At 41.8% G+C, this 16384-nt stretch overlaps 1 protein-coding gene across 1 annotated transcript in view; it reads left to right on the forward strand.

Annotated features, from left to right (window-relative positions):
* Window positions 1–5037: 5037 nt before the first annotated feature.
* The window catches only part of oca2 (oculocutaneous albinism II), a 75219-nt gene continuing 63872 nt past the window's right edge, over window positions 5038–16384 (forward strand). Inside the window, exons 1-3 of the mRNA XM_014414231.3 lie at window positions 5038–5447; window positions 10849–11088; window positions 14182–14283. Coding sequence (XP_014269717.2) covers window positions 10859–11088; window positions 14182–14283 — 332 coding nt within the window. The 5' untranslated portion in view covers window positions 5038–5447; window positions 10849–10858. The remainder of the gene's footprint in view (window positions 5448–10848; window positions 11089–14181; window positions 14284–16384) is intronic.

The raw sequence follows: 16384 nt of genomic DNA on the forward strand, positions 1-16384 counted from the left end.
TCCCATGTTTTCTGTGTGAAACACAAATCACTACAAGCTCACATCAAAATGACATTCAGTTCTCAGTTTTATTCCTGTCAGACATCGTTTTGCAGATTAAGGTTATTGCATAAATGTCATGTTTGGAAAGAGTTGAAGGCCGCCCTAATGAAACCGCTCTATCCTTTTGTTTTCTGTTGTCCTCGTCTTACAAGAGGAGGTGCTCTAGCTAGAAGCCGATCAGATTTTCTCTTTGATTTCTGGAAGAATCCGTTTTCATATGCGGCACAAACATCCCAGCTTGATGGCGGCGGAGTGTTAAAGAAGTCTCCCGTGATTACTTGTGGGGGATTGTTGCTTGAGCACCGGGAGAGCAGCGCCTCTCTCTCATGTCCTGGGAAAAAGGCAATCAGACACGATCGTACAGACTCCTTATGGTGTCTTTAGCTCCAGTAACCGCTCTGAAATGTCTTCGGCTTTGACTTCCACCTTGCATAATCATGCACAGTTAAGTGGAGTCACGAGAGGTAAAAAAAATAATAAAAAAGGCCTCTGTTTTATGAAGCCTTGAAGGCTTGCCTTAGAAATCATTAGCATTCTTTGTGGACTTAGTCCTTTTTTTCACCACGTACAGTACTCTGCTGGGAGTCAGGTGCTTTTCACTACAGTCCAGGCTTCAGGCAGAGAGGGAGGATGGCTGAGCCCTTCATCTCCAGCTGTTTCCTATATAGTCTGTAACATAAGTGGAGGTTAATATTTCCCCCTAAATGACCTTTATTCAAGCGGATTACTTTCTGGAAACGCCATATTTCTACTAAAGCACTTTAGTCATAATGTGTTTTTGTTTTTTAGTTTTGGTTATTTCAGATTAGATTCCTGCCTCAATTGTGGAAAAAGTGTCCTGTCAGGCAAAAGTGGCAAACTTGTTTAATATTATATAAGAATAAATGCAATTTCAAATCTTTGCAAGGGATTATTAGGACTGGAATTAGAAGTGTGATCTAGGGGAGTAGCAGAAGGGTGACCTGGGGTGACACCAGCCCTCTGTTATCATTTCAGTGCAACGATGTCAAAATAATGGGATGAAGTATTTTAAAAAAAACCAAAACAGAACAATAAAAAAAAAAAAAAAACTACTGCGCCTCATTCAAGGCTGCAGTGTTGCACCCTGCGGCTCAGGAGAAAGTTTGTCGCCTACCAGTTGGAAGGTTGGTGGTTCGATCCACAGCTGAATTGGGCAAAGTACTGAACTGAAAGTGCATCTGTCGGAGTACGAGTGGATGTTGGATAAAGTGCTTCGGTACTGAAAGTACTGCTTGTATGACTCTGTGAATGAGGCTTCTAGCAGAAACGCATAAGTACCCGTCCATTGTGATGATGCACGATAAAATCGTATCCACAGGAAGGTAATACAAGATGAGTTAGTGGGACTTCAACTCACTAACTGGTTAGAATGGTCCGTAAATTCCAGAACATGCAGTGTAAAAGACAAGATGAACCAATGATTGTTTAGGGTGTGGCCTGTGAATGACATCACTTCTGATGTACTGTTTCAACCGAAACACTCAAGGCTGCAAAAAGGTAATGTTTATGTCCATCTTTGGATACAGTCTTTAACCTGTTACTGGGGAATTACAGCTAAGTATAGCCATTTAGGTTTCAGCAAGAAGAAAAAAGGTTCCCGTGGTCATGTGAGAGCGTGCGCTGCGTTCCGCAAATCATCATGCTAAGCAGTTTAATGTTAATTCTATAATACCAAAACATAACGCAAGTTATGTCACAGGACTTTACACAGTAAGGTCAAGACATAATATTATGGGAAACCTAGCGAGTCGTGTGTAGAGGCAACACTGTAGTGAAGAAGAAGCCCCAGGTACCTGCACCGAGATGAAACTGAATCATTGAATGCAGTGGTGTCATATAAATGCACAGGGAGTGAAAAGATGGAAGCAAAGGAACTACAAAATTCATCAAAAAGGAAAGTTTGAAGCCTGATCTTAAGAGTGAAGAGGATGTCTGTCTCCTGAACTGGGAGCAGGTTCCTCAGGAGAGGGCTGAAGGTTTTGGCTGCTGTATTTAGATCATGTGGACTGAGGGATGCTGCTCGGGGTGAGCAGGCAGCCCATGTGACTGCATGTGGGTGGCAAAGGTTTTTATCATCTCCAACCCTCTTTTTTTTACTCATCACTGTAAATAAGCATTGTAAAATAAGAGGGCCGTTTCTGTGCCGTAGTCTTCCTGTCAGGAGCACTTTCCTGTTTTTCAACCCACAAAACCGCCAAATTGTACTCCTGGCATGTCACTTTTCATACAGGGTGGAGCAGTTTGAAATGCTTTGTGTGTGAATGACACATGACAAACTGGTGAAAAAACATCAAAGCAGTCAGACATGCCGAATACAAACACGTGAATTAGTCTCTTCAGCTGAACGGAGCGGATCGGTGCAGTCTAACGTACGTGTTCAAAGTGGCTGAAGTCATGTGGATCAGTGAACCAGAAAAAATTCCTGGAAAGGCAACACATGAAAGAGTGTTGGGGTGGGGAGTGACATTAAAAACTCCATACTGGTCATACAACTACGTTTTTGTGTCACATGAAAGAACAGAATGAAATGATCTGCAAAAAATTTATTGCCAAAGACAAAGTACCAAATGTTAAACTGAGAAATGAGGCTGGTTTTCGAAGAAGAAAAGCTCATTTGGAATTGGATGCCGTGCTGCATTCTTTTAACAAGGTTTGACTGTTAAAGAGACTACCTGGTTTCCTCAGTTCCCAAATATCTTCCTTTCATTCCTTGGTTTCAGAAAGCTTTAAATGTTTCTGATTCTCTCATTACAATCCAAACTTTACACCTCATCCCAAAAAGACAAACTAAAATTTTAAATCTTAAAACATTTATACAAGAGTAATGTTTGGATCCTCGGGTGTTTGTCTGGGCCTCGTTGCAGCCCCTTAGTTCACCCAGAAATTTAAATAAGCTGTTCTGACTTCTCTGCTTCTCTTTGAGAAACTGTCTTCTGATTATGAGGCTGGTCACCCTTTTAGAGGTTTCTGAGATTGAATTCATGCACGGCAAAGAGTAAAAAAAAAAAAAACTGGGATAAACTGAGTGTTTCGAGCAGTCTGCAGCTCACAGGGAATATTGTGCACACACTGACCTCATCATGAGAAACTTTGTCTAATATGAAGCTCCACCGGTGAAACAGGAGATACGTGACAGGAAGTGAGGAGAAGAATACATTCAAACTGCTGCAGATTAGAGCAACGTCTAAATGGCCTCAACAGTGTACAAGTGAACTTTGACCCTTAGATATTTCACTTGAACATCATCAGGCTCCTCAGCAGAGTGCTGACAATCAGATAGTGTCTTCACATTCGGTTCAGAGGCCTGCACTGTTTTTACTCTTCTTGTATTCTGTAGATCAAGAGGATCATGTGCCACCAACTCAGAAACCTTCTCTGGCTCAGCAGACAGCTAACAAGCATTCAGATCAAGGCACTGAGTGAACAGGCAGATTTATCCCAGCTGAACATCTCTGAACGCCTGCTGCTCAGCCGGGCTCATGGACATGAGTGTGTAACTAAAGCGAGTTCACATTAACTTCTGCTTTGTGTGAGCCTGCATCACATGACTCCGTTGTCATGACCAGTCAGCATCCAGCACTCAGTCCTGATGAGATGAACACAAAGCAGCGAAAAGCTCCTTCACTCTGACGCCGCGGTGACGCCGGTTAAACCTCCGTCAGACTCCCAGTTTACTCTCCTCTCTGTCGTTCATGTGATTTCTCTGTTCTCACTACGACATCTCACATCAGCCCACAAGACCAGAGCGTAGCCGCCCTCACCCCCCCCCGGGACATCTTCTTTGTCAAGCTTTATCCTCACAGGCAGCCCCGAGTCCAGACCAGGTGACTCAGACCGCTCAATGGGAGACGCTGTCTTCAGACTTCTGAGAATTAACTCTTTAAGGTCATTTTTGGGGACTTATGAGAAATATATTTGTATCGCTGTTTGTGTTCAGTTCACTGAACAGATCATTTTTATAGGCTGGAGGTTTTAGTGGTGGGAGTTTCTAATTACTTAGGTCCTGTTAGTCTGGTTCACTAGCTTTTACTCATGGATGGCAGGATGTTAAAATCCTAATCTGCTCAGCTGTGTTGGGTCAAATGCAAATATATTAAGAGATTAAATTAAAGATACAGTCCCTGGTTTTGTTGAAGCGTTCTGCAAATCCTTGAATTTTAAAAAGCCTCAGTTGTTTTTAAAATTCAATTTTCTTTATTTAAATAAAGAGAAAAAATGTAGAAAAACAAGGTCACAAAACAAAGAGATGAAATTAAAAAAAAAAAGTTTTTAAATCAGATCCTTCTGCCCAGTCCTGACCTTAGATGCTGTTTAGCACAATGAAAAAGAAAAAAAAAGCTTCAGATGCATCAAGTTTTATTGTGAATCTTTTTTCTCTCTTTTGTCTTTTTAAATTCTGCGTTTTCATTTAAATTGATTAAAGTTCCCATTTTTAAAATATAAAAACCCCTGACTTCTAACAAAAGGAATGTTAGTAACCTTTCGCGTCAGCAACCATTTTCAATGATATTTAATTAATCAGTTTTTCTTTCTCCACTTTCACAAACAGTTCAAATCATTTTCTCTCTTTTGTTAAAAGAATAATTTAAAAAAAGCCATTTTCTCTCATTTTTTAGTCATAAACATCCACCATAGAAGCCGCAGCGCCACAATTTTTGAGATTTTTTTTTCTCTTGGGTGATGAGATGTAAATGACGTTAACAAAGAACATGACGTTTTTGAAACTAGAATTTTGGGTTTGTCCGAATCCTGTCCGTCTCTGACCTCGCTGACCCCTCCTCACCTTAAATCTATGGCTTTGAGGCTCCCTGCTGTGATGAGTTAGACCCAGTGCTTTCCACATGACAGCCCCCCCCCCCCCCCCCATCCCAGAAGAAAAAAGAAAAACTGCAAATATTCTGATAATTTATCACACAAAAACAGCATTAACATTAAAACATCTATATGCACATTTCAAGTTCTGTTTAGAGCAGGGGCGGATGTGCTTTCGGGGCGGATGTGAAGCAGGGGGGTGGGAGCGGTTTGCTGGAGTAAGAGCGACTGAATGGGAAAGCTTTCTGTTAAGAACCTCCACCCTCCTCAGCGCCTCTAGAGCCTGCGCCTCAGGAACATCTCCCTCCTTTCTGGGAGAGCACCCGAGAGGACACGAAACACCTCAGCCTCTCTAGCCTTCCATCACGTCTTTGTGCTCAAATAACATCGAAAAGAACGAGCCCCAGCAGATGTGAGACCATCACTCTTTACCTTTTGTCGGATTATCAGTTTGAATGAGTTCCGCTTTCTTTGGCTCAACATCAGCATCAACTGAGCACTGCCATCCTCCTCCTCATCATCATCCTGTTTGTCTTAGTCCTCGTCCTCGTTCTCTGTCTTCATTCATCAAGGTGAGGTTGACATTTTTCACCTGTTTCCTGACAAAATAAAAGCTTGAATTTAAAGCCTGGATGTGCCTCTGTTACACTACAGTGTTGGCCTTTGTTTCAGGGCTTTAAGCCTCATGCCCTAATCCTGCTCTATAAGTAGTGCTGTAGCTTTGTAAAAATCCCCTCAGTCATTCCACTGATTTCTAAATGATGTCTGCTCAATGGATGAAACGTGCTCTTTTATATTTCACAGCTTAGACATTACCTAATACTACAACTGAAAGAAACCACTAGTAACAAACATCCGAGTCAGAGAACCGTGCCGTTACGGCTTCCTGTCCTGCTGAATTTCTAATTGCTGTGAACGAGGGTGGAGAATTTAAGAAAGCAGTTTGTGTTTGCTTTTACATGCAGCCTGCAAGCAAGATGTCACACAGAAGTCTCTTTCTCCTCTCTGAGGCACATCACAAGCATGGGACAAGCAGAACAAATGTAATATGAGGCATAGGAAATGCATGCGAACAATAAGTGGTCCAAGTTTGAACTTTAACGCTGAAACAAATGACTGAACACGAAAAGGCTGAGCCACCTCTTTGATGGAAACATTAAAACTAAGAGGAAATCTGATGTGAGCATCATGAATATTATTTATTCATGTGTAGATGGGAGCATCCATGAGAAACTGGCATCTAGAATGTGTTCATTGACAGCTTTTCCCTTTTATGTCTGTATTAAGTGGGTGAGGGAAGTATATATAACAGCGACAGATGAAGACGGGTTAAAGAAATGTACAATAAATGGCAGTAATTCTGGTTCTACCCAGAAGAAAGAATTTTCCTGGCTGGATTTCTTTCTTCTTTTTAAAAAACAAAACAAAACATTATTATTCCACAAAGAAAATTCCTATAAATGTTAGGTCTGAATCCAGACACTGCTGGAGACAATGTAAACATGTGATGGAGGTCAGCTGACCACCATCACATGTTTTGGAATTTTCCAGCAATCTTATTGGTTAGAGCTGGTAACATAGTTTCAAGTCATACCAGGGTTTGATACTCACTGTAGTTTTGATTCATATTTTAGTAATCTATCAACTGATTTAAACAGTCAACCCAAATATCTTGAATGGCCAAATGACTGATTAAAAATTCCACTCTCGCCCCTGTGGGCAGTCATTACCCTTCAAGCTCGGGTCCTCTACCAGAGGCCATGAGGGTCCTGCACAGTATCTTAGCTGTTCCTAGGACTGCACTCCTAGGAACAGGAGTGCAGTCCCGGGATCTGCTGGAGCCACTCTGCTAGCTTGGGAGTCACTGTACCAACTGCTCCGATTAACACTGGGACCACTGTTACCTTCACCCTCCACTTCTTCTCGAGCTCTTCTCTGAGCCCTTGGTACATCTCAAGTTTCTTGTGTTCCTTCTTCATGATGTTGCTGTTATTCACTATCGCTACAGCCATCTTCCTCTGCTTGTCCACAGGATCTTAGCTCCGTCATTCTCGACCACCATAGGGGGTGTCTCCCATTTGACCTCAGGATTTCCAGGCCATTTTCAGCACAAATGTATCTGTATACTATATCGGCCACTTGGTTATGGCGTTTCATGTATGCCCTGCCTGCTAGCATCTTGCACCCTACTGTTATATGCTGGATTGTCTCAGGGGCATCTTTACACAGCCTTGCACTTGGGGTCCTGCCTGTTGTGGCAGACCCCACTCTCTATGGATCTTGCGCTCAGAGCTTGTTCCTGTGCTGCCATGATTAGTGCCTCTGTGCTGTCTTTCAGTCCAGCTTTGTCCAGCCACTGGTAGGATTTCTGGATGTCAGCCACTTCCCTTATCTGCTGGTGGTACATAACATGCAAGGGCCTGTCTTTCCTCTTCCTCCTCTTTCTTGGGTTTCTGCTGCCTGAGGTATTCACTGAGCAGGCGGTCGGTTGGGGCCATCTTCCTAATGTATTTGTGAATGTTTGTTTTCTCAACCTGGACCATGGTTCTGACACTCACCAGTCCTTGGTCTCCTTTATTTGGCTTAGCATACAGTCTCAGGGTGCTGGACCTGACCATGCATGGTCAGGAGCTTCCTCGTCTTGATATCAGTGGCTTCTGTCTTCTCCTTTGGCCAGCTTATTATCCCAGCAGTGTACCTGGTCACTGCCAGGGCATAGGTGCCAATTGTCTGTATCTTTCCCATTCACTTCAGGTCTTGCCTGACCCTCTGTAGGTACAGTGGGGCAAAAAAGTATTTAGTCAGCCACCGATTGTGCAAGTTCCCCCACTTAAAATGATGACAGAGGTCAGTAATTTGCACCAGAGGTACACTTCAACTGTGAGAGACAGAATGTGAAAAAAAAATCCATGAATCCACATGGTAGGATTTGTAAAGAATTTATTCATAAATCAGGGTGGAAAATAAGTATTTGGTCACCTCAAACAAGGAAAATCTCTGGCTCTCACAGACCTGTAACGTCTTCTGTAAGAAGCTTTTCTGTCCCCCACTCGTTACCTGTATGAATGGCACCTGTTTGAACTCATCATCTGTATAAAAGACACCTGTCCACAGCCTCAAACAGTCAGACTCCAAACTCCGCCATGGCCAAGACCAAAGAGCTTTCGAAGGACACCAGGAAAAGTATTGTAGACCTGCACCAGACTGGGAAGAGTGAATCTACAATAGGCAAGCAGCTTGGTGTGAAAAAAATCAACTGTGGGAGCAATCATCAGAAAATGGAAGACATACAAGACCACTGATAATCTCCCTCGATCTGGGGCTCCACGCAAGATCTCATCCCGTGGGGTCAAAATGATCATGAGAACGGTGAGCAAAGATCCCAGAACCACACGGGGGGACCTGGTGAATGACCTGCAGAGAGCTGGGACCAAAGTAACAAAGGTCACCATCAGTAACACACTACAACGGCAGGGAATCAAATCCCGCAGTGCCAGACGTGTTCCGCTGCTGAAGCCAGTGCATGTCCAGGCCCGTCTGAAGTTTGCCAGAGAGCACATGGATTATACAGCAGAGGATTGGGAGAATGTCATGTGGTCAGATGAAACCAAAGTAGAACTTTTTGGTATAAACTCAACTCGTCGTGTTTGGAGGAAGAAGAATACTGAGTTGCATCCCAAGAACACCATACCTACTGTGAAGCATGGGGGTGGAAACATCATGCTATGGGGCTGTTTTTCTGCCAAGGGGACAGGACGACTGATCCGTGTTAAGGACAGAATGAATGGGGCCATGTATCGTGAGATTTTGAGCCAAAACCTCCTTCCATCAGTGAGAACTTTGAAGATGAAACGAGGCTGGGTCTTCCAACATGACAATGATCCAAAACACACCGCCCGGGCAACAAAGGAGTGGCTCCGTAAGAAGCATTTGAAAGTCCTGGAGTGGCCTAGCCAGTCTCCAGACCTCAACCCCATAGAAAATCTGTGGCGGGAGTTGAAAGTCCGTGTTGCTCGGCGACAGCCCCAAAACATCACTGCTCTCGAGAAGATCTGCATGGAGGAATGGGCCAAAATACCAGCTACTGTGTGTGCAAACCTGGTAAAGACCTATAGTAAACGTTTGACCTCTGTTATTGCCAACAAAGGTTATGTTACAAAGTATTGAGTTGTATTTTTGTTATTGACCAAATACTTATTTTCCACCCTGATTTACAAATAAATTCTTTACAAATCCTACCATGTGGATTCATGGATTTTTTTTTTCACATTCTGTCTCTCACAGTTGAAGTGTACCTCTGGTGCAAATTACTGACCTCTGTCATCATTTTAAGTGGGAGAACTTGCACAATCGGTGGCTGACTAAATACTTTTTTGCCCCACTGTATTTAGTGGTTGTGGCTTTCCTAATGGCCTCTTCATGGCTCCCGTTTGCCTGTGGGGTTCCTAGGTACTTGTACCTGTCCTCAACTTTTGCCTTCTGGTAGTCCAATCCCCTCTGTTCTGACTACCTTCCCTCTCTTTGTTACCGTCCGACTATACTTCTCTAGTCCAAATTTAGAATGAGGAAAATTGTTACAGGAATGATCACAATCAAAAATAATAAAAATGTCGCAGAGATGCACAGACTCCTTTGGCTTTTCCCCCTAAAAAACAAACAAACAACTTAAATGAATATTTAGTTCTGTTATAGAAATATTTGTTGATTCTATGATGCAACTGGTCAATGCAGATCAGTATGAAATAGTGTTTGGGTGGCAGGACTGTGGTGTAGTCTTTCCTTGAAAGTGGTGTTATAGCAGGAAAAGTCACATGTGACTTCCTGTAGACTTTGATGTGAGAAATAATCTCCTTAAACTCATGAAGCCTTTGTACGGATGAAGACCGTGTCTGCTGTGTTGTTCTATCATGAAAACCACTGAATGTCCATCATAGAGAATATCAGACTCTGGCATGAAGCAGTTCTGAGGATCTCTGCTGGTCCCTTTCACTCACAGAGGAAACTCAGCAATGGAAATGTAACCGTCTGGGTATGCAAAGCTGCGATGTAATACTTCGTCACATGAATGCAAAGTATAATTTAGAGATTTAACCACAATCACTGCTGGGATTTTATAGCTGCTGTTCAACAACAAAAGCATGGCTCACATCACCACTTCTTCATTAAATCAGTGATGACACCAGTGTATTCTCTCTTCACTCTTTAAAACCTTTAAGCACTTTTAGCTCATTGTTTCCTTCAGAAAGTGCATTCTGGGTAAAAATTCAAAGGAGCATATCAACACGTGGGATTGGTGGCTGCTCAGCACGAGTTATTGTGCTGCTTTAATATTGCTTTAAAATTGAGGAGCAATGTTGGTGTTCATGGCCTTCATAATGTTTGGACACATCCCAATTTTAGGCCCTAAAAACATTTGTCAAAGTCCTTGAAGGGCCTGGATCACCACTTATTGTTTCACTGCACTATTTCTAATGTCCAGGAGGGGGCGACTCCTCTGGTTGCAAGAAGAATTTGTCGCCAGTATGCACCCCTCATATCCCCAGAGCACAGTAAACTCTTTCTTGCTGCGTTTATGGTCTCAGTCACCGGTTCCAAACCTTACTGAATAAAACATGGTGTTGATTTTGTGAAATTATGGCCCCATTAGAGCTAAAAATGCACATAAAGCAGGGGATACCTTAGGATTGGCCTAACTTAAGACTGACACTGCATTTTTTACAGTTTCACTGTTGGACAGACTCCACGGTTTTGACACCTGGTTTTAAAAAGCTAAGAAGGCAACAGTGAAAACTCTCTGCTCCAAAAACATCAATGCTGTATCATTATATGTCAATAAAAAAAAGAAGTGCTGTGAGACACCATGAGGAGTTGCTCTTTTATATACACAGTCTGTGAGTGAACAGCAATCGGTGACTTTTTTGTGTAAGTCACAGCATCTTAAAGAAGGATAAAGCCACTGTTTTCCCCCTGCAGCAGTCTCACCATGTATCTGGAGAACAAAACCAGCCTGGAGATTGAAATGTCTCAGACGGCATCCCAAGGCCACCAGGGCAGGAGCAGCCTCAGGTCACCGAAGGCGGTGGCAGGGAACTTCGGGGAACTATGTCTGCTGGAGGGCATCTCGGAGAGGCTAGACACCCAGAAGCTGCAGCAGTCTGCAGGACAATGCGTCATCCACACTGAGGGCTTCGTCCCCATTCGACAAGAGGACGGGTAACTACTGTGTTCTCATGATCATTCATGAATTACATCCACCATTGGAGGGGAAAGATACTGTAGGGCAGGGATGGGCAACCCCAGGCATCAAGGGCCGGTGTCTTGCAGGTTTTTAGAGCTCACCCTGGGTCAACACACCTGAATCAAATGATCAGTTCATTATCAGGCAGCTGGAGAACTTCAAGACATGTTGAGGAGGTAATTTAGCCATTTAAATCAGCTGTGTTGGATCAGGGACACATCTAAAACCTGCAGGACACTGGCTCTTGTGACCTGGAGTTCCCTACCTCTGCTGTAGGGGGTCTAGCTGGGGGTCCTTCCCTAGACTGAAGTTCTAGGTGAGAAAGAGGGAGTGAAAGAAAGCTGCTCAAGGCTTTTTGATTAAAGGTTAAGATAAGTTTTGTAACATGGAGCTTTACAGCACAGAATAATAAGGTATAATTCTACTTGGCCACAGTTACGGTTCTTTGCAGAATGAATTTAATCCATTTAAATTTGTGTTCTCTCCAATAGTCTTCTGTTTACAACAAGCAAACAATCAAAAGATGAAACAGGTTTTCAGTTAGAAAAACCAACAAGATATTTTAGAACAAAAAACAAGAAAAAGACCAGGCGAAGGAAACAAACCAAGAATCCAAAGCCAGGGAACATTGAACACACTGAGCACAAACAGAAGGTGACAAGGCCAAAATGAAAGCCTGTACATGAGACAGGAAGCTTTTGAAACCAGTGAGATATGACCCTGCTTTCTCCCTCAGCTCAAGTGAGTGTTTTGGCATCTTTCAGCTTTCAGTTTTGGTTGTGACACATCTTTACTTTAACTTTGGTTCATTCTCATTACTTTCATCAGCTGTTTCTCAGGTTGAGACTGTTTGTTGTGTTTTTAAGCAGAAGCCCTCATTCTCTCTTACTGGATTATCTGAAATAAACACATAACAAGAATTTAAACCACACATGCAGAAACATATTACACATGCTCTGCTGGCCAAATCCTCTCATGGATGCATGAATATACATGTATAAGGCCTGATTTTCGTGTGTGTGTCGGTGGGTAGCTAAAATAGCCGGGGTGGGGTGGGGTTAATCTCAAACCTGTGGCTGTGGTGGTATTGGGATTAAAGTGAGGTATTTTTCTGCTTCATTAACCAAATTAAAGTTGTAAATGATAAAAAGTGGAACACGGGGCAGGCATGGTAACAGAAACCTAAAGACCAGAACATACAAATACTACACAAAGCAAAAGAACCAAAGCCAGAAATATAAACTACACTTTAGAATACTAAATAAACCAGAATCCAAAGAGTCAAAAAGTCCAAAACCACAACAACAATGGGTCAAAGACTCAGGACCATGACAGTAGGTGCTCAATAAAATAAGTGGTGCTCTCCAGCAGAGGGCAGCTTTCTCTCTGAGCTTTTTGAGGTTTGAACATCTGTCATGTGACAGATCGGGCCACATGACTTAATGGTTACGAAGCTAACTATAGTTAGCTATAGTTTTAGTATTAACAGTTATACAGACATAAGAAGACGATGGTGAGCTGAGCTATTTTTTATTAAATAAAGGACTAATAATAAAAAAAAACTAGACAGACTTTTTTTCCCACTACACATACACAAGGTTGTAGGACAACACCCAAGTAGAAACAATGAAGGAATTAGAGGAAATACAAAGATTTCCTGGAGGCAGGAAAATCAACTGACAAAATAAAACAGGAAAAAACAAAAGGGAGACTAAAACAAGGAAATATGACAGACCGTGGGAACATAAAGGGATGCTCATTTAGAGGACAAGTGTTCTGAATTCTTGACCTGAAAAATGTGCGCAGTGAAAAAAAAGAAAATGTGAAGAGGAACTGTTAACCTGCAAGCTTACTGATGTTTCACATCATAGATAATCCCCTATTTTGAAACATCGTATGACCAAAATTTACAGAAAATATTTAACTCAAGAGGAAAGTGTTTACAGAGGTCAGAGGTCAAAAATTTATTTTCCCATAAACTTCTACAGGATCAAAATCTGCTCTCACCCCCTAGTGACCTTCTGATAGAATACAGGTTTAAGCCACTTCCAAAGAGAAGGTAAAACAATAGTTTAGACAAAGTTGAAAAAACAGACACTGTTTTTGCAGGAAATTCAAATGGTAGAAGTTTCTCAAGTGAAAATTAAGTCTAGTATCATCAGTGAGTTGGTCACGATGGCTGTTGGTTGTAGGTGTTCCAAACAGACCAACTATTTTTTGCTTAATATCCTTTAAATACTCCGCAGTGAAGGGAAATGTTTCTGCTAAGTCACATCTACTAGACAGGATCAGAGTGGAAATATGGAAAAAAGGGAGGTGAAAACATTTGTAGACATGCAGTAAATCTCTTTATGGGTGTATAAAAGTATCAGAGGGATTAATGGGGCGGACTTGCCAGATGTAATCTTGTCCTTTATCCACTAAACTTGCCACATTCATTACTTCAAAACACCTTCACAAAACTGTCTGTGAGGAGTTCAATGATGCCCACTAACTCAATAACAACAAATACAGGAGGTATATTTTATAACTGGAGAATTCTCTCTCAGTACAATAGAAATTTAATAGAAATGTCACAAAAAAGACGCCTGACTTCTTGAGCCTTATAATAATACAGTAATCAATGCCCATTACATTGTAAAAAAATATTGTTATATAAAAGAAAAGAACTTGATTCTGTCACAGACTGGTTTAATCACCTAAAACTTTTGGCAAGCAAAGGTTAAAATACCTGAAGATTATAGGATTAGCTGTGGGGGACTTTACATTTTCAAAGGTTTACGTCAGTTTGGACACATTATAACAGCCGTCACCTCATAGGTTCCCTGAAACAGTGGATTACAGGTTTTTTTTTTAAACTTGACCACTGATGCTGCACTTTCAGCATGTGATAATATGATAGATGAAAACAAATATAGTGTGTATGCGTGGCTGTTGATTATAAGAGGTTACTGGATGCAGCAGCAGGGTGATAAAGCCTTTCAATGGATCATATTTCAGAAACGCTTTGTTTGGTTACTTTCTAACCCCTTTTTTAAAAAACTAATTGTATTCTGTTGCATTTGTAGTTTCAGGAAAAATTTCAGTGCTGTCAACATCCTCAGAGGAAAAACTAACTCAGCCAACCTCACAGAGAGGTCGCCTCTGCTGCGATTCTCTCAAGATGACAGGTGAGTCTTTCCTCAGGCTTTTCATGGGCATATTGCTCTAAACCCTAAGATGCTCAAAATGAAACAAAAATAATAATTACACGTGGGATTAGGTAAAAAAGATAAATAATCAGTTTATTTAGTTGATTCTTATAAAACCTCCACCGTATTTAGCTACTTAGCAATTGTTAGCAAGCAGTTCTTAGCTGTTACAGTGCATGAGTCATAAACTGGATATAAGTTTATAACAAAACAAGGTCATCCTGATTGTGGAGTCTCGCTGTGTGAGTCTTAGCTGCTGTCAGGCTTTTATTTTAAGCCAGAAGTGATGATATTTGGACAAACAGGCACAGTTCAGTTCAGCTGTCATGTAGAATGAAACTATTTTTAAAGGAATTTTAAGATGGGAGTGTGCGGGCACTGGCTCAGCTTTGGAGCCAGCTCTAGTGGACAGAACTGGAACTGCAGGTTGTTGGGCTTCATTGACTTTTTAGGTTGATGCTTCATAGTTTATGTACACACACACACACACACACGCAGACGCATACAAACATGCAGTGTGAAGCCAGCATTTTCATTTGAGCTTAACAAAAACTTGTGCAAATTTACTCTGCTAGTTTTGAGCTTGGGTTATCAGTCAGCATCAGAGTGAAGACAATATGATCAGAGTTACTTATGCAGTATTTCTAAGGAGGCTTCTCAGACAACATACAACCAGCCAGCAACTTAATGTATTAGAAATTTCAAGTTTTATGCTACATTGACATGCTCAGTATTTTTAATACTGCAAAAGTTAATATATATTTTTAATACTGAGCAGCTAATTGAGATATTAGAACCTCACTTATAATAATTTTGTTCCATCTACTACTGACCTGTACAACGGTCATATCAGAATCTATCATTTGTGACACTGCTTTCTACAAACAGTTACACAGATGTGGACATGCAGCCCATTTTGTGACAGATGATGTCAGCCAGGAGTCACGATTAACTTTTGCAGATGATATTGTGATCTGTTGTGAGAAAAGGAAGCAGCTGGAAGAGAGCCTGTAGAGGTGGATACTTTGGTGAGAAGAGGATTAAAGTCAGTAGAAGCAAGACAGAATATATGTGTGTGAATGCGAGGGAGACAGGTGTAACAGGAGGGAGGAAGAGAGGAAGACCACAGGGAAGATTAATGGATGTAGTGATGGAGGACATGCAGTGGAGGATGCTGGAATACGGTGAGGTGGAGGCAGATGATCTGCTGTAGCTTCAAGAAAAATAAGCTTTAGTAATCAAAAAACACACTTAAATGACTAATAAGTTTAAAAAAAATTTATAAACATGTTTTTTGTAATGTCTTATTATATGTTATCTGGAAATTGTCATTGTTAAACTCCAAGGTTTTTACAGAAGCAGTTTTATAATCGGGAATATTTTTCCTTAAAAGGGGACTGTGTGTGTGTGTGTGTGTGTGTGTGTGTGTGTGTGTGTGTGTGTGTGTGTGTGTGTGTGTGTGTGTGTGAGTGAGTGAATGTGCATTCATATCATTGTGGGGACCAAAAATTGGAAGTTTACTATACTTGTGGTGGTAGGACTCATCTCCGGGAATGACGAGAGGGCCTATCGAAGCGAGGTGGACGGATTAGCAAAGTGGTGTGTGGCAAACCACCTCTCCATGAATATCAGCAAAACAAAGGAGATGGTGATTGATTTTAGGAGACAGAGAGGCGAGAAAACTCACACCCCAATTCAGATCAATGGAAACCCTGTGGAGAAAGTCTCTAATTTTAAATACCTCGGTGTTTATATCAACGAGGACCTTAATTGGAACACACATACGGACTTCCTCATCAGCAAAGGCAGACAGCGCCTCTATCATCTGAGGCGTTTAAAGAGGTTTAAGATCTCCAAGAACATCCAGAGGAGATTCTACACCGGGGTCATTGAGAGCATCCTGTGTAATAACATCACGGTGTGGTACGGGAACTGCACAGTACAGCAACAGAAAGCCCTGCAGAGGGTCGTGCGCACAGCTGAACGCACTATGGGAACATCTTTACCAACACTGCAGGACATCTACGCTGAAAGGTGCAGATCCCGGGCCATCAGGATCACTAACGACTCCAGCCATCCC

The sequence above is a fragment of the Maylandia zebra genome, linkage group LG23, assembly GCF_041146795.1.
Source record: "Maylandia zebra isolate NMK-2024a linkage group LG23, Mzebra_GT3a, whole genome shotgun sequence".
Lineage (NCBI taxonomy): Eukaryota > Metazoa > Chordata > Actinopteri > Cichliformes > Cichlidae > Maylandia > Maylandia zebra.